This window comes from Micromesistius poutassou, assembly GCF_964030765.1.
Source record: "Micromesistius poutassou genome assembly, chromosome: 11".
In the NCBI taxonomy this organism is placed as follows: domain Eukaryota; kingdom Metazoa; phylum Chordata; class Actinopteri; order Gadiformes; family Gadidae; genus Micromesistius; species Micromesistius poutassou.
In genome coordinates this window covers 7,167,231-7,185,116 of record NC_140281.1, presented here as the reverse complement: position 1 = coordinate 7,185,116, position 17,886 = coordinate 7,167,231, and the positions used below count along the sequence as shown (strand labels likewise).

General features: G+C 45.7%; 1 protein-coding gene across 1 annotated transcript in view; it reads left to right on the top strand.

Annotated features, from left to right (window-relative positions):
* dnah5l (dynein, axonemal, heavy chain 5 like) overlaps nt 1-17,886 on the top strand; it is a gene marked incomplete at its 5' end in the record, with an annotated part of 93,279 nt that overhangs the window by 64,219 nt on the left and 11,174 nt on the right. Inside the window, 26 exons of the mRNA XM_084474872.1 lie at nt 1,014-1,148; nt 1,306-1,407; nt 1,731-1,898; nt 2,595-2,801; nt 3,053-3,145; nt 3,446-3,682; nt 4,367-4,432; nt 5,034-5,174; nt 5,279-5,410; nt 5,512-5,622; nt 6,863-7,017; nt 7,143-7,264; nt 7,512-7,741; nt 8,103-8,261; nt 8,893-9,049; nt 9,505-9,650; nt 10,045-10,179; nt 12,774-12,875; nt 13,324-13,437; nt 14,201-14,368; nt 14,529-14,633; nt 14,826-14,939; nt 15,267-15,443; nt 15,861-16,055; nt 16,426-16,581; nt 17,077-17,259. Coding sequence (XP_084330998.1) covers nt 1,014-1,148; nt 1,306-1,407; nt 1,731-1,898; nt 2,595-2,801; nt 3,053-3,145; nt 3,446-3,682; nt 4,367-4,432; nt 5,034-5,174; nt 5,279-5,410; nt 5,512-5,622; nt 6,863-7,017; nt 7,143-7,264; nt 7,512-7,741; nt 8,103-8,261; nt 8,893-9,049; nt 9,505-9,650; nt 10,045-10,179; nt 12,774-12,875; nt 13,324-13,437; nt 14,201-14,368; nt 14,529-14,633; nt 14,826-14,939; nt 15,267-15,443; nt 15,861-16,055; nt 16,426-16,581; nt 17,077-17,259 — 3,810 coding nt within the window. The remainder of the gene's footprint in view (nt 1-1,013; nt 1,149-1,305; nt 1,408-1,730; nt 1,899-2,594; nt 2,802-3,052; nt 3,146-3,445; nt 3,683-4,366; nt 4,433-5,033; nt 5,175-5,278; nt 5,411-5,511; nt 5,623-6,862; nt 7,018-7,142; nt 7,265-7,511; nt 7,742-8,102; nt 8,262-8,892; nt 9,050-9,504; nt 9,651-10,044; nt 10,180-12,773; nt 12,876-13,323; nt 13,438-14,200; nt 14,369-14,528; nt 14,634-14,825; nt 14,940-15,266; nt 15,444-15,860; nt 16,056-16,425; nt 16,582-17,076; nt 17,260-17,886) is intronic.

Below are 17,886 nucleotides of genomic sequence, written 5' to 3'. Positions count from 1 at the left end.
CACCAACAGCAGAATGGTTATCCAAATAACAAAGAACACTTGCGTTACAGTGTGTGTATTCACACACACACATGTGGCGCTCGCATGGTCCTAGCTCATTGTCTCATTGGCGGGCCAAATTCTCTGGGCGGGCCAAGCAGAGAAAGGGGAGGTAACCTGGTCCCGTATGACGTCATAAGGGACCGGAAGCCAAATCGAAGCGTTTCAGCAATCCTTTTTTCAAAGACGGAGTAAGATAGCTACTTCTCGGTTTACACCTAATGCGATTTTTAGCTACTGGGGGACCATAGGGAGGCTAGGGGAACTCAACTTAATGTTAGAAAACCTCATAAAGTGAAATTTTCATGCCATGGGACCTTTAACAACAGTATATATTTGACCAATTAATTTTTGAAATTTCAGTCTTAGAGAAATCGCCACTGCTTCTACAGGTACCTTTACTACACCTACTACAGGTACCTTTACTACCTTCTACAGGTACCTTTACTACCTTCTACAGGTACCTTTACTACCCACTACAGGTGCCTTTGCTACACCTTCTACAGGTACTTTTACTACCTTCTACAGGTACCTTTACTACCTTCTGCAGGTACCTTTACTATCTTCTACAGGTACCTTTACTACCTTCTACAGGTACCTTTAATACCTTCTACAGGTACCTTGACTACACCTACTACACCTACACCTACTACATTTACTCTAGTCTTTTAAGCTTAAATTGTAGTTGCCCCAAAGCCAGTTGGCTTTGGGGCCAAGCCAGTGACATTTCAAACCAAATCAGTATTATAGTTTTGTCACCTTGAGATGACTTGATATGAATTGCGCTATATAAAATAGATCTCATTATTATTATTTGAATAGCAGCACCATGGATTAGTTTCCTTTCTGTATTTTATAGTTTATGACATGTCCTATTATCTGTGTGTTTATGTATATTCATCTTTGTGTGTGTGTGCATGTGTGTGTGTGTGTGTTTATGTGTGTGTGTGTGTGTGTGTGTGTGTGTTGTCCAGGGCCTTCTCCCTGCCTCGGAGGAGAGACAGCGTAGCCGTGGCGACCTGGGACGGCTGTTTGTGTTTGCGGTCATGTGGTCACTGGGAGCTCTGCTGGAACTGGAAGATAGAGCAAAGTTAGAGGCCTTCTTAAAGGTACAAGCGCACAAACACACACACACTCACACTACAACTTGATCTGCACACTAAGTGATATATAAGTTTTTACATTTGTTTTGAGTTACTTTGTTGTGGGGGCTAATTGTGTTTGTATATTTTCAGTAATCCCCCACTTGGTTCTTCTATTCTAAAGGGTCACAGTTCACGTCCTGACCTGCCCAAGACCGAGCAGGACCAGACCATCTTTGAGTTCACTGTCAACAGCCATGGAGACTGGGAACACTGGTCAAACAAGGTCTGATATTTAGCAGTAGATAGTACATCTAGCAGTAGATTAATGAGTGAGAAGGGGAGGGTTCATGGTTTCCTTCCTCACCTACCCTTTATTAAGGCAAACCTTTACAAACCTTTGCAACCCTCTTGGTGACTCCATTCTTTGTGTTATCAAATAACGAGGTAGAAAATTGTATATCTCCACAGGACGATTCCATTTTGTAGCCCAAACCCCTAATCTCTTCCAATATGCACCTCAACACGATGGTTAGAGTTCCCTCAAGTCTCAAAACAAGGGATGCTTATACTGATGTTGTTTCTTATCCGGTTCCTCCACGTCTCCAGGTCCCGGAGTACCTGTACCCTGCAGACAGTGTGCCGGACTACGGCTCCATCCTGGTGCCCAACGTGGACAACGTGCGGACGGACTTCCTGATCCAGACCATCATGAAGCAGGGCAAGGCCGTCCTGCTCACCGGGGAACAGGGCACTGCCAAGACCGTCATGATCCGGGTCAGTCCCACAGAGAGAAAGATACCATGCATGGGGCAGCATGTGGCTCAGGAGGTAGAGCAGGTTGACTGGTAATCGGAAGGTTGCTAGTGTGTGTCGAGGTGTCCCTGAGCAAGACACCTCACCCTAACTGCTCCTGACAAGCTGGCTGTGGCCTTGCATGGTGGACACCGCCGTTGCTCTGTGAATGTGTGCATGAATGGGTGAATTTTGGGCAATATTGTAAAGCACTTTGAGTGGCCACTGGTTATAGAAGTGCTGCATAAATGCAGTACATTTATTGACCATGTTGTGGTGCTCCATTGCCCTTATGTACTGATGGCAAATGTGTTTCAGTGGGGAAGTCCAATTGTACAAAACTGTAGAATCAATTTCTTTTTATTGTTTATTTAGTTGTGTATATGGATTTGTTTTATTGGAAATAATATGTTTTATTTGTATGTAAGAATATATAGTTGTATTATATCCAATATTGAATGGATAACATTTAATGCTCAGAAATATATTTGGTATATGATATATTTAATTTACTCTATTCTATTTTAATTTCTAGTTGGTTCATAGTATTTTATAGTTTACTACTTTTTTAATAAGTAGCCAGGTTGAAGACCTGGCTAGTTTATTAAGTTTATTGAAACTCATTAGCATCAGCACATAGCAGCAGCTGCCAACTCTCTCAAACGTCTCCCTCTCCAGGGCTACACCAACAAGTTTGACCCCGAGCTGCAGCTCAGCAAGGGGGTCAACTTCTCGTCGGCCACGCTGCCCAACATATTCCAGAGGAACGTGGAGAGCTACATCGACAAGCGCATGGGCACCACCTACGGCCCGCCTGCCGGCAAGAAGATGACCATCTTTGTAGATGACATCAACATGCCCGTCATCAACGAATGGGGAGACCAGGTCTGGTCATTCTGCGGCCATCATGTTTTATTCTTTGGCTGTTTATCTCTCTGCTTATCCAGTTCCAAGGAAAGATATGTTTGGTCTCTGCAGTTCAAACTGTAGACGTAACAGAGATGAACTTAAAGATGAACAATAAAGATACCTACGTTTAGGAACAAATAAAACTAGCATCTTCCCAACCGTTTAAAAAATGTACCGGTTTTACAACCAATCAGATTGTTGATATCCCTGCTGTCTGTTTCCTTCAGATAACCAATGAGATTGTGCGGCAGCTGATGGAGCAGGGTGGTTTCTACAGTTTGGACCGACCGGGGGAGTTCATCACTGTAGTGGATGTACAGGTACTGGGAGTTGGCAAAGAGATTTGTGGTGGTTTACTTATTAATTTAATGAACACATAAATAACCAAGCTAAAGCAATACATTGATTAAATAAAGAAATAAAGAAATACATAAATAAAGATGTATCACACATTTTGTGATACTACGATTACTGATGCATGCTATACAGTTAAAATAATTGTTTGCTATCCCAACTGCATCTGCATGTTTAATGTCTTGCTAGCAGACTGTTCTGTGTATGACATGAACACATGACTCCTCTTGAATGAACATACAGTATGAATCCCTGGTGGTTTCCAGATGATTGCCGCCATGATCCACCCAGGCGGCGGGAGGAACGACATCCCTCAGAGGCTGAAGCGGCAGTTCTCCATCTTCAACTGCACCTTGCCCTCCAACACCTCCATAGACAAGATCTTCTGCACCCTGGCCCAGGGCTACTTCAGTCCAGAGAGGGGCTTCCCCGAGGGGGTGTGTGCGCTGGCCGGCGCTTTGGTCCCCACCACCAGGAGGATGTGGCAGGCCATCAAGGCCAAGGTACTAACGGAGAGAGAGTTTTCCGTTGTGAGAATCATTTGCTGTCGTTGTCATTGTTCATTTTTGCGGTTTCGCAATGAATATTAGTCTGGCCTTGGCTGGCCAGCAATTGATTTTCCAAGCATGGTCGTGGCCTTCTTCAGAGTGACGCTCGTGTTCTCTTCATTCTTGCCGAATCCGGTTGGAAGTAAAGCAAAAACATTTTCTAAATTGAGAAAAGCCTTAAGGGCAGATTTTTCTACTTTGTTATTCAGTCTATTTTGGCTCAAGACAGTTTTGATAGTTAGACACTAGTTAGACACTTTCCTTGGGTGCCGCCGATTTTTGCGCATGTCTTAATTTGGCATGAGATGAAACTCCCTCCCCTGAGTTTCTAACGTGATTGAGGCCAGACCGATCTTCAGAGAGGAACACAATGTGAGCCTGCGAGATGGGGCTGTTCTCACATGGAACTGGACTGGAATTGTCCTTGATCCGTTTTTTTGTTGTTGTTTTTTTGGTTTCTGAATCACAGAGATAAAAAGTGTCACAATTTTTTTATCTCTGCTCTGCTCTTCCGTCTCGCTGCATCCTCATCATGTGCTCTCTTCTCCTCACACCTGTGTCTCATCCTCCCCTCACATTCTCTCTCTCTGTTTCTTCTCCTCCCCTCTCTCTCATCCTCTCCTCTCTTGTATACTCCAGATGCTGCCGTCACCTGCCAAGTTCCACTACATATTCAACCTGAGGGACCTGAGTCGCATATGGCAGGTTGGGACCACAGCAAAAACAAACAAACAAACAATCTTTGTCCTGTACGAACCATGATACAACACGGATTCAAGTTGTGCTTCACCTTGTCTCTGCTTGTACCATTGGACGCAATGTGTCTGCTGTTTATCCTACCATCATGTGACTTGAACTAAAGGTGGTTCTCTGTGTTGGCTCTGGTTCTGTTCAGGGGGTTCTGAACAGAAGGTGGTTCTCTGTGTTGGGTTCTGTTCAGGGGGTTCTGAACAGAAGGTGGTTCTCTGTGTTGGGTTCTGTTTAGGGGGTTCTGAACAGAAGGTGGTTCTCTGTGTTGGGTTCTGTTCAGGGGGTTCTGAACAGAAGGTGGTTCTCTATGTTGGTTCTGTTCAGGGGGTTCTGAACAGAAGGTGGTTCTCTATGTTGGTTCTGTTCAGGGGGTTCTGAACAGAAGGTTGTTCTCTTTGTTGGTTGGTTCTGTTCAGAGGGTTCTGAACAGAAGGTGGTTCTCTATGTTGGTTCTGTTCAGGGGGTTCTGAACAGAAAGTAGTTCTCTGTATTGGGTGGTTCTGTTCAGGGTGTTCTGAACAGAAGGTTGTTCTCTTTGTTGGTTGGTTCTGTTCAGGGGGTTCTGGCGGTGCAGTCTGAAGTGTGCCAGAGCCCAGAGGTTATGTCCGCTCTCTTCCACCACGAGTGCACCCGGGTCATCGCCGACCGCTTCATCGACGCCAAAGACGGCCAAGTCTTCGAAGCCATCATAGAGAAGGTGTGTGGCTCTGTGACATGAGTATTACTGTGTGTGTATGTGTGTGTGTGTGTGTGTGTGTGTGTGTGTTTGTGTTTCGAGTTCTAACTCACCAATTGGTGCAGATCACAGTGGAGGATCATGGAATAGCAGTGACTGAGCATGCGCAGTGGAACAGCTACTTTGTTGACTTCCTGCAAGAGGTGCCGGAGCCAACGGGGGATGAGGCGGACGATGCAGAGCTGGACGCCCCCAAGGTCTGCTTGTTTGTTGTTTGTTGTTTGTTTGTTTGATTATTTCTGAGTAACGTCTGCACACCAACATATTGACTATATCGATTATTGTGTCTTCCCTGCAGGTGTATGAGCCAATCGAATCAGTGGATTCCCTGGCAGCACGCCTGTCCATCTTCCAGCAGCAGTACAACGAGGCTGTGAGGGGCGGAGCCATGGACCTGGTTTTCTTCAAGGTAAAACAAATCAATCAATCAATGCATCCATCAATCAATCCTTTAAAGATCCCATGGCATGCTACTTTATGGATGCTTTTATATAGGTGTTAGTGGGCCCCTAATACAGTACTTGAAGACGTTCAAGAAATTCAGCCTTGGTACAGAATTACAGCCACTACGAGCCAGTCCCACAATGAGCTCTCCACAAACGTGCCGTTTTTTAGAGGTGGGTCAAGGTGGAGGGTGGGGGTGTGTCCCTGAGCAGCTTGCCGCCATGGTACCATTCGCTTGTGTTTACAGTGGAACACTGAACACTCCGGCGGGAGTTCTGGAGCTCTATATCTAAATAATATCATATTATACTGTATATAGATATCTATATAATATAATATATATATTATCACGGCCAAAAGCTGTGTGCGCTAGCTCTGGATGATATTATGAATCTCAAACAACTGCGTCGGGTTCTCCGACGTCTGTCCTCTGGTTCTTCAACTTCCACGTCAATCTTAAGTAAAGACTGAACTGCGAAATGGATGAGAAAGGGATTGTTGCCCGCGATTGTCTCCCGCTAGAGCCCTGCTGCCCGCTGCCCGCAGCAGCGGGCAGCAGGCCACAATCCCTTTCTCCTCCATGTTGAGGTTCCCAATTCCTTCTCAACCATGGGCGAGATAACCCCCACTACGAGTCTTGTTGTGGAAATACAAGAGACGTCAAAGAACCCGACGCAGTCTAGTCTTTTCACCAAATGGGAGCTTTAGGCAACCTTGTGTTATTGTGTTGTGTGGTATGCGCCATAACACCAACAGCAGAACGGTTATCCAAATAACAAAGAAGTGTACAATACTTTATAGTGTTACAGCGTTACAGTGTGTGTATTCACACACTCACTCACTCTTGTCTCATTGGCGGGCAAAATTCTCTGGGCGGGCCAAGCAGAGAAAGGGGTGGTAACCTTCCCCCTTATGACAACATATGGGGCCAAATTCCAAATTGGCGCGTTTGAGCTTTCATTTTTTCAAAGGCAGAGCAGTTTCCCTAGTGCTCGTTTTTACACCTAACGCCATTTCTAGCCACTGGGGGACCATAGGGGATGCTAGGGGAACTCATACAAATGTTAGAAAAAACATAAAGAGAAATTTTCATGCCATGGGACCTTTAAATGATCAGTCGTAAAGGCAGCTCTAAAGCCTTAACCCCACCATCACATTGAGTCTTGATCAATCTGTGTTCTCTGGTTCTTCAAATTGTTCTGCAGGATGCAATCTCCCACCTGATCAAGATCTCACGAATCCTGCGCACCCCCCAGGGTAACGCACTGCTGGTGGGGGTGGGGGGCTCAGGGAAGCAGAGTCTGACCCGGCTGGCGTCCTTCATCGCTGGCTACCAGACCTTCCAGATCACCCTCACCAGGTTCAGATATACACAGACACTGATGGGAAGCCCCCACAAACACACATTAATATAGAATGAATACACACGGATTGAAATGGGTTCGCATGTAATTTGTTGTTGCTGTTGTGGTGTCTGTCTTGCAGGACGTACAACAGCAGCAACCTCCTGGAGGACCTGAAGACTCTGTACCGCATCGCCGGACAGCAGGGAAAAGGCGTCACCTTCCTCTTTACAGATAACGACATCAAGGACGAGGCCTTTCTAGGTACCTGGTGGACTGACAGGAAGCTGGACAAACAAGCCTTACTTCAAGTGTTTCTGTCTCTATATCTTTTCCTTGATCCTGTCTCCATCCTTTTGTTGAAAAGTTTGTTGCATGGGATTTAAATTCCTTTTATCCTCCTCCGCCTTCTCTACCTCTTATCCTCTCTCATCCACCACATCATTCCCTCCTCCTCCTCGTCCTCTCCTCCACTCCTCTTCCTCCTTCTCCTCCTCCTCCTCCTCCTCAGAGTACATGAACAACGTCCTGGCCAGCGGGGAGGTCTCCAACCTGTTTGCCCGGGACGAGGTGGATGAGATCACTCAGGACCTCATTGCCACCATGAAGCGCCAACTCCCCCGCAGCCCGCCCACCCAGGAGAACCTCTACGACTTCTTCCTGTCCCGGGTCCGCAGCAACCTCCATGTCGTCCTCTGCTTCTCGCCGGTTGGGGAGAAGTTCCGCAGTCGCGCATTGAAGGTGAGATCGAAACAGCAGCTTTGATGTGATTTGCACGCTGGTTTCATTTAAGCGAAACTTGAAAGTACAAATGCATTTCATGTTATCTGTTTGTGCGTTACAGCAACAAGAAATCTACAGTGGATCATACTGTTTACTTAATAATTACAGAATATTTAATGTCATTAATGCAGGTAGGGGTTAGACCTCTGACTACAGGGCAGGACATTTGGGTTCGAACCCGAAACCTTTGAGCAGGTAGTCGAAGGTTAGGATGCCTAGCCCCTACCTGCTCTGCCATAACAGCTTCTGTCCCTGAATTCACTGTGTGTTGCTCTGAACAAATGTGTCTCGCTAAATGTTGACGCGTGTTTCTCCACAGTTCCCAGCACTCATCTCCGGCTGCACGGTGGACTGGTTCCAACGTTGGCCCCGGGACGCCCTGGTGGCCGTGGCACATCACTTCCTGTCCCAGTTCCAGGACTTCCGCTGCTCAGAGGAAGTGAAGAGGAGTGTGGTGGAGACCATGGGAACCTTCCAGGTAAAGGCGTCTATGATCACATGAGAAACTCTGGTTCCTTTTACTGCTGTTTAATGCAGTATTCGATAGCTCAAAGCACAGAACATTCAGTTCCCTGCTTTGTTATACATGGCTAACATTAACCTAGACAACGTGCCGCGAGACAGAAGTTAGAACAAACCTAGCTTATCGCTTTAATACAAATGAAAGAATACATAATACTGACCACTTTGCCTGCTTGTCAACCAATAACTTAAATATTCCTTATGAGGAAGTCTTCACTATTTAAAATACTGTCTTATATTATTTTCACACATAAACCGCCAAGCAGGAAAAGAAGCAAGACCACAGAAACTCCTAACAAGACCATCCAGCCAAGACTGGAAACCAAACCACACTAGAATACAATGAGTGCAACATTATTGACAAGTGGACAATGACTGCATTTACAGCGTCTGATTGAAAGAATATGTGGGGTTATGTTTAGCTTAATTCATGAAAGTTATTTTAAAATATTGATGATTCTTTCTGACTGAAGGATACAGACAGATTGAAACATGCATATGTGTGTTAAATTTAAATGCATGTATGCTTTTTTTGTTTTCATGCAAATGTATTATAATAAGTGAGTCCTTGAACACCGTGCACTCAGGACCTGGTGGCAAATAAGTGTACAGAGTACTTTGAGCGGTTCCGCCGGCAGACCTACGTCACGCCAAAGTCCTACCTATCCTTCATCGATGGCTACAAAATCATCTACTCTGAGAAGATCTCCCACGTGGGCATGCTGGCAGAGCGCATGAAGACAGGTTTGTGGCATCGAAAGGTGCTTTTTTATGATTTGTAATTTTTTTACATTTGGTACAGTTGGCAACAACACCATCTAAAATAACTAATTAAACCAATTATTACAACTCATCAATCAATCCGTTATGAATCAAGAACCTATCAATGACTTATCCTCAAATATCAACATTGATATTTCTAATGTATTTAGATATTTACATTTACATTAAGGGCATTTAGCAGACGCTTTTATCCAGAGCGACTTAAAACGGTTATTACACACGTTGACAACTCCAACGGCGGAGTCAACCATGCAAGGCGACAGCCAGCTCTTCTGGAGCAGTTAGGGTGAGGCGTCTTACTCAGGGAACTAGCAACCTTCTGATTACCAGTCAACCTGCTCTACCTCCTGAGCCGACCCAGATACCCAGATATGAAACTCTTGATATGACCCAGAGCTCATGTGTTCTTGATGCAGGCTTATCAAAGCTGATGGAGGCGGAGCAGTCGGTGAGCCAGCTGTCCAAGGATCTGGTGGTGAAGGAGCGTGAGCTGGCGGTCGCCTCGCAGAAGGCTGACGGGGTCCTGCAGGAGGTCACCGTCAAAGCCCAGGCTGCTGAAAAGGTCAGATAGCTATTCATACAGGAAAGGAAACGTGCATGCTCTGTGTAGGTCTAGAAAATGTACTGACATAAACATCCTCCTCCTCTTTTCTCCCCTCCTCTCTTGTTCTCTTTGCTTACCTTCCCTCTCCATTTGCCACTCTCTATCCTCTCCTCATCTATATTCCTCCTCTTTCTCAACTCCTGTCCTCTTCCTCTCTTCCCACCTTCTCTCCTTTCCTGTTCCTCTCCTCTCTTTCTCACCTCCTCTCCTCTTCCTCTCCTCTCTTCCCACCACCTCTCCTCTTCCTCTCCTCTCTCCCACCTCACCTCCTCTCCTCTTCCCCTCCTCTCTTCCCACCTTCTCTCCTCTCCTACTCCTCTCCTCCCCTCTGCTCCTCCTCCCCCTCCTCCAGGTGAAGCAGCAGGTGCAGAAGGTGAAGGACAAGGCCCAGGCCATCGTGGAGGAGATAGGGGCCGATAAAAGTGTGGCGGAAACCAAACTGGAGGCCGCCAAGCCAGCCCTGCAGGCTGCTGAGGCTGCACTGCAGGTAGAGAGATGGAGTGATCTCCCTAAAGGCGTTTTTACACTGCCAAATATGCCGTCTTATGCACGCCTTTTTCGTGGTACGGTCTGCATGTTTACACTGCCCGAGGTAAATTGCCTGCTTGAGCTAGCACCCCAATTTACCAATTCATTCTGATGTCAATGCGACGGCTCTGCAGATTCGGGGGGGGGGGCTTGGGTAGAGGTGTCTCCACAGAGACATCGCAGTGATCTCATCATGAGCAGTTCTAACTGGAGAGAAAGTGAAATCTGCGAGCTGCTGATCATGTGGGAGAATGTGATGCAGTCGCATTAAACTGACGTTGAAAGATGGTGCAATCTACGAGAGAGACGCAGAGGAACTGTTATTATGAGGCCTTATGTCGGGATAAAAATCAAGTGGTCAGCAAAATAAAGAATATGTTGGCGTTTTTGCACTTGTAAATAGTTACAGATCCATAGTTACAGATTACAAAATCCTACACTTCTCTTGCAAAAGCACACTTTGCCCTCAAAACAGTGTTAACTCTTCACTAAATGGTATTTTATTTTCAAATGGCAAACACATACATCATATGAGTAGACATTTCTAATCACCCATTGAACACTGGTGTGCATAATGGAAAACACTATAGTATGAATGGAAAACACTATGAATGCTTCATCAGTAGAATTATGCTTTTGCATGTTGATTGTTACACTGTCACCTGTTGGGTGTAAAATATTACCATCTAATGGTTTTAGGTGCACTCAAATAGAAAACAACACACAATACTTTACAGTAACAACAAGTACTGTATTTGTATCCAAAATGTGCAGTAAATCACAGCAAACGGGATGAAATTAAAGAGATAACAGAAAATAGGCTATACTGTAAACAAAACATCTGAATGATCGAATGAATGCATTTGTATTGGTCGTAACCAAAGGGTAGGGCAGAAGCTTCAGCTTATATCAAGCCCCCCCTTGTCACATTTTTAAGAGTAACAAACAAATGTCATACATACAGTGTGTTTGCATATACATGCATACACTTACCTACATAAATACATACACGTACACATACCCATAAGGGTCAATACTTATATCCAGTACATTTCCACCATAAGATGGATAATATCCTAAATAATGATAATGATGATGTTCATCATCATCACCATTATCAACATTCTCATAGAATGATACTACTCAATGTCTGTGCTTTAGTGTCATGTCTTTTTTTATGTGACCCTTCTATAGCAAATTGCAGATTGCTAATTGCACAACAGCCTTTGGAGTTTAGAAATGTGATTGGCAGTGTGTTCTGTGTGAACACCAAGAGAGGGAATTCAGGAGTGTGCAAGATATAGAGAATTGTGTGTAGTGTTGTGAAAAATGTGTGGTTTGGAATGGGAATCTGAGTCTAAAGCAGAAAATGTGCTTGGAGTTCAGCAGAATTGGTCTTGCAGTTGGTACATGAGTTTCAGGTTGTGCACATTGTGTCTGATGTTCCAATTAATGTGTTTAAGCAATTGTGAAAACTGTAATCGCGTTTGTAGCCTACACTCAGACGTCAACTCATTCTTGCATGTGGGTGTCAAAAAAATAAAAACATTCAGGAGTATGCAAATTATTCTAAAGAGGTCTAGACTCCACCTTCTCCAGTGAACCAAGAAAGCGCACCGTGACAAACGACCCCCTCTGTTTTACACAGGAAACTTGAGATAAAATGGTGAAATCGCCGGGAGTGCCAAGCCACGACCGAACCGGCTTAAAACCGAGGGGGTAAAATCCCCCGTCCTCACGGAGCGGGCTATCTTGGTTCACAGGAGAAGGCGGGGCTGCGCGCGGAGAGTAGACCTCTTTAGAATAATTTGCATACAATGAATGTTTTTGTTTTTTTCAAGAGACTTGCATGCAAGAATATATATACAGAGTATACATCTGAGTGTAGGCTACAAACGCGATTAACTATTTACAAGTGCAAAAACACCAACACATTCTTTATTTTGCTGACCACTTGCTGACCCGTTTTTTATCCCGACAAAAGCCTTGCAAGGAAAGTTCATCTGCGTCTTTCTTGTAGATCGCACCATCTTTCCCCATCTTCATTTAATGCGACTGCATCACCTTCTCTCCCATGACGATCAGCAGCGTTGTCTCTGTCTAGACAATGCAGCAACACCTCTACCCAAGCCCCCCCCCGGTACCTCGGAGCCATCGCATTTACATCAGAATGAAACCCAAATCGCCAATGTGTGTAGAGTCCGGGAGGGTAAATTGGGGTGCTAGCTCAAGCAGGCAATTTACCTCGGGCAGTGTAAACGCACGAAAAAAAAAAGGCTCTCATAAGAGATTTATTGGCATGGGAAACATATACTTACTTACTTATTTAATTGAAATGTGAAGTTAAGAATTAAATTCAAAATAAGAGTAATAATCAATACATTTCTAAAAAGATTATGCTAATTATAGAAATTATAAAAATCTCTCTCTTGCTCTCCCTCTATCCTTCTTTCCTTCTGGGCCCATGTGTCACTCTCTCTCTCCCTTGGTGTCCCTACGTATGTCTCTCTCTCTCTCTCTCTCTCTCTGCGTCCCAATGTCTCTCCCCTCCAGACTATCAAGCCAGCTGACATAGCGACGGTGAGGAAGCTGGGGAAGCCTCCTCATCTCATCATGAGGATCATGGACTCTGTGCTGCTGCTGTTCCAGAGAAGGGTCCGACACACACACACACACACACACACACACACACACACACACACACACACACACACACACACACATACACACATACATACATACATACATACATACATACATACATACATACATACATACATACACACACACACACACACACACACACAGAAACGCAAACAGTTAAGATATTAATAGGGTTATCCAACTGGAGCCAGCCTAGTAAGAATGAATGCCCTTGAATTAGCAACAAGGGCTACAAAAGCATGACGCAAAAGCACCGTCTGAGGTGAATCAAACTGAGGGCTGGATCGTAGAAATACACCTTGGTTTGTTTAGACCCATATTATTACATTCCCTTCTGTCCACTTCCTCCTCTGATTATCATACATGTTTTGTTGGTGTGTGTGTGTGTGTGTGTGTGTGTGTGTGTGTGTGTGTGTTTTTGTGTGTGTGTGTTGACCAGGTGGACCCGGTGAAGGCTGACCCAGAGCGGGCATGTCCCAGGCCCTCCTGGACAGAGGCCATGAAGCTGATGCAGAACTCTGGCTTCCTCAGCATGCTGCTTAACTTCAGCAAGGTCTCTCACTCACTCACTCACTCACTCACTCACTCACTCACTTACAATCTCTATATAGACATAGACGTGCATATACTGTATATGCATAAATATATATATAAACATATACATATATTTGCACATTGTCATATATACATATACACAGTAGGGGTGAGGGAATAGCCAAACAATATTGAGGTCAGGTCTGTCATCGCCATGGTGATGTGTGTGTGTCAGGGTTTCTGCTTCGGGAAGCTCTCCGCTGACGTCAGACAACGCAACGCAAATACACACCAGGATTTAAATGAGATTAACGCTACTGTGGAATAGACCCATGAAGAAACTGACACACACACACACACACGCACACATACACAGCGGCATACTTGTAAAGTCATGGATTAGTCCCTCTATCAGCCAGGGTCTATATTGAGAATCAGCCAGGGAAATCCCCTGTCTAAGATTGTCCAAATATTTGCCTCGTTGTCTGTTTCTCGTTTCTATCTGCCTGTCTCTCTGTCCCAAATACTATCTGATTGTACTGTTTTGTTGCTCCGTGTATATGTCTGCTTGCCTGTCTGTCTTTCATCTTCTTCTTGACTCTTTGTATCGGTCTCCATCTCTCTCACACTCTCATTCAATAGGATAAGTAGAAAATTGTGAAGAGAAAAGTTTGTGTGTGTGTGTGTGTGTGTGTGTGTGTGTGTGTGTGTGTGTGTGTGTGTGTGTGTGTGTGTGTGTGTGTGTGTGTGTGTGTGTGTGTGTGTGTTTGTGTGTGTTGCAGGACTCTATAACAGAGGAGATGGTGGAGCTACTGGCTCCCTACCTGGACATGGAGGACTATAACCTGGAGTCGGCCAAGAGGATCTGTGGCAACGTAGCCGGCCTCTGCGCCTGGACTGAGGCCATGGTCGACTTCTTCTCCATTAACAAGGAAGTGCTACCCCTGAAGGTACACACACAAGCACACATGCATGCACACAAGCCTCACATTGTATCCTTTTTCTGGGTCTGTCTGTCTACCCCTTAACTGTCTGTGTGTTTCCCTGTCTGTCTTTTTGTGCTTCCTGTCTGCTTCTCTGCTTGCCGACTGTGTGTCTGCTGGTGTCCAGGCTAACCTGGCTCTGCAGGAGGCCCGTCTGGTGGTGGCCCAGGAAGAGTTGTCTAACGCTCAGGCACAACTTGACGCAAAGCAGCAAGAGCTGGACGCTGTGCAGGTACTGACACACACGACTGGCGCACACGACAAGTAATGATTTCCTTTACTCAAACAATGATTTCCTTTGTGAAGATGTGCTTCTGCAATCCAAGTGAACACAATATGTCTGTACATGTTTTACATTCACCTGACATGCTCATGGTTTGTGAGAGAAATGAAACTCCCTGAACAGACTGGTGTCATTTTGTAGGCGCTGTACGACTCTGCTATGAAGGAGAAGCAGGAGCTGCAGGACGGTGCACAGGCCTGCAGGAACAAGATGACCACCGCCACGGCTCTGATCGACGGGCTGGGGGGAGAGAAGGTGCAGCACTGCCTCCTCACCCCGGGCCTCTCCTCATGTTCTGACTGAGGCCTGTAATGCCAGGGGATTCTTTTGATTCCGGGAGAAAGTGTGATGTACATCTTAAATGAAGTTGAACAAGGGCCATTCCTCTCTCCCCTAAACCAATCCGTCCATCAATCTATTCACTGATTCATCCATCCATGAATTAAGTCATCCACACAGCCATCCATTCATCCGTGTGTGTGTGTGTGTGTGTGTGTGTGTGTGTGTGTGTGTGTGTGTATGTGTGTGTGTGTGTGTGTGTGTGTGTGTGTGTGTGTGTGTGTGTGTCTATGTGTGCGTCAGGTGCGCTGGACAGAGAGCAGCATGTTGTTCCAGAGCCAGATTGAGCGTCTGGTGGGAGATGTGCTGCTAGCTACTGGCTTCCTCTCCTACGCTGGCCCCTTCAACCAGGAGTTCAGGAACCTGCTGCTCTCCCTGTGGAAGACAGAGATGAGCCAGCAGCACATCCCCTACAACCACGTAAGAGTTTCAACTTTAGCCAGTAACCGACCAGCTAATTCACTAGCTAAATAACTAAAGCCATGTAAGGCTCCCCTGTCCAACACATAGCGAACTGACTAGATGAACTGACAACCTGTCTTACTTACTACAGCCACGTAAGGCTCACTGTAGCTACAAACTATTTAGTGGACCAGCTAACTAGCCAGCTAACTAATAACAATAACCCTAACCCTTTTTTGTATATAGCATCTTTAAGAGATATAGCCTACAAATGGCATTCAAATATACTTAGAGTTAAAATTAAAGTACTGTCTCACTCGTGGATTAGCTAACTAACTAACTGATGAACTAACTGACTGACTGACTGACTAACGAACCTACCAACTTATTCAGTCTTTCACTCACCTCCACTATATTGAACACTATTCCCACCAGGACGTGAATGTGATCAGCATGCTGGTGGACAGCACCACGGTGGGGGAGTGGAGCCTGCAGGGCCTGCCCAACGATGACCTGTCCATCCAGAACGGCATCGTGGTGACCAAGGCCTCACGCTACCCACTGCTCATCGACCCCCAGGGGCAGGGCAAGATCTGGGTCAAGAACCGGGAAGTGGATCACAGCCTGCAGGTGAGGGAGGGAGAGGGAGAGGGTGAGAGAGGGAGGGAGCGGGGGAGGGAAAGAGCAAGAGAGAAGGAGTGGGGAGGGAGAGAGAGATCAACATAACTTAAATGAGAATGAATGTGGTGAATAGAGAAAGACAGAAAGATACTTGATGAAAAAAATCAACTAACCAAAATAACCATGATTTACAAACACATCCACACGTGACACACACAAACCTTAAGAACACATACATTTTCGCCTTTATACCAATGAATATTGCTAATACTAATGACTAATGTAATTGGATTAATTGTGTTGTTCTTACATGAGTTCAAACATGAAGTTAATATAGACTGTTATCCCTCCTCCCCTCATATCCCTTCCTCTCCCTCAGGTGACGTCTCTCAACCACAAGTACTTCCGCTCCCACCTGGAGGACAGCCTGTCCCTCGGCAGGCCCCTGCTGCTGGAGGACGTTGGAGAGGAGCTGGACCCCGTCCTGGACAACATCCTGGACAAGAACTACATTAAGTCTGGATCCACCTATAAGGTAGAGCCGAGACGTACAGCTGGAGTCATGGCAACGCTAAATAACGCTAGGTATAGCATTCTGTAACATTCTAAAGCTATCTGAAAAACTATTTTTTGATTTTATTTGTTTATTTATTGATTGGTTGCTGCGTTGTGTTTATTCTATTTTATTTACTTTTGGTTTCTTGCTCGAGCTGAGCGACTTTTTCAAATCCTTTCTTCTGGGCTCAAAAAAGTAATCAGTATATGAATCGGTATCTGTGTCTGAATCCCCTTTGGTGTGAGAAAATCTGGTGATTCTGTTTATTTTCACTTTCATCACTGTTTGTGTCCTGAATTCTCCTTCCTCCTCCTCTCCCTCCTCCTCCTCGTGCTCCTCCTTTTCCTCTTTGTCCTCTTCTACCTCCTCTCCCTCCTCACCCTTCTCTCCCCCCTTCCCCCTCTCCCTACCCTTCTACCTCTCTGTGTCTGCCTCTTCCTCCTGGAACCTCCTCCTCCTCTCCCTCCCCTACAGGTGAAGGTGGGGGACAAGGAGGTGGACGTGATGAAGGGCTTCTCTCTCTACATCACCACCAAGCTAGCCAACCCGGCCTACAGTCCTGAGGTCAGCGCCAAGACGGCCGTGGTGGACTTCACCGTCACACAGACAGGCCTGGAAGACCAGCTGCTGGGCCGCGTGATCCTCATCGAGAAACAGGTGAGTGAGGGAGTCTGGTACTCTGAGACTCAGTAGGTTAGTTAAACAGGTGAGTGAGGGAGTCTGGTACTCTGAGACTCAGTAGGTTAGTTAAACAGGTGAGTGAGGGAGTCTGGTACTCTGAGACTCAGTAGGTTAGTTAAACAGGTGAGTGAGGGAGTCTGGTACTCTGAGACTCAGTAGGTTAGTTAAACAGGTGAGTGAGGGAGTCTGGTACTCTGAGACTCAGTAGGTAAGTTAAACAGGTGAGTGAGGGAGTCTGGTACTCTGAGACTCAGTAGGTTAGTTAAACAGGTGAGTGAGGGAGTCTGGTACTCTGAGACTCAGTAGGTTAGTTAAACAGGTGAGTGAGGGAGTCTGGTACTCTGAGACTCAGTAGGTTAGTTAAACAGGTGAGTGAGGGAGTCTGGTACTCTGAGACTCAGTAGGTTAGTTAAACAGGTGAGTGAGGGAGTCTGGTACTCTGAGACTCAGTAGGTTAGTTAAACAGGTGAGTGAGGGAGTCTGGTACTCTGAGACTCAGTAGGTTAGTTAAACAGGTACTCTGAGACCTACTAAGTTAGTTAGTAAGTTAGAAGTGAGATTGTAATTGAGTGTGTTCGGTAGCTAGGAGTGATTTTGTGAGTA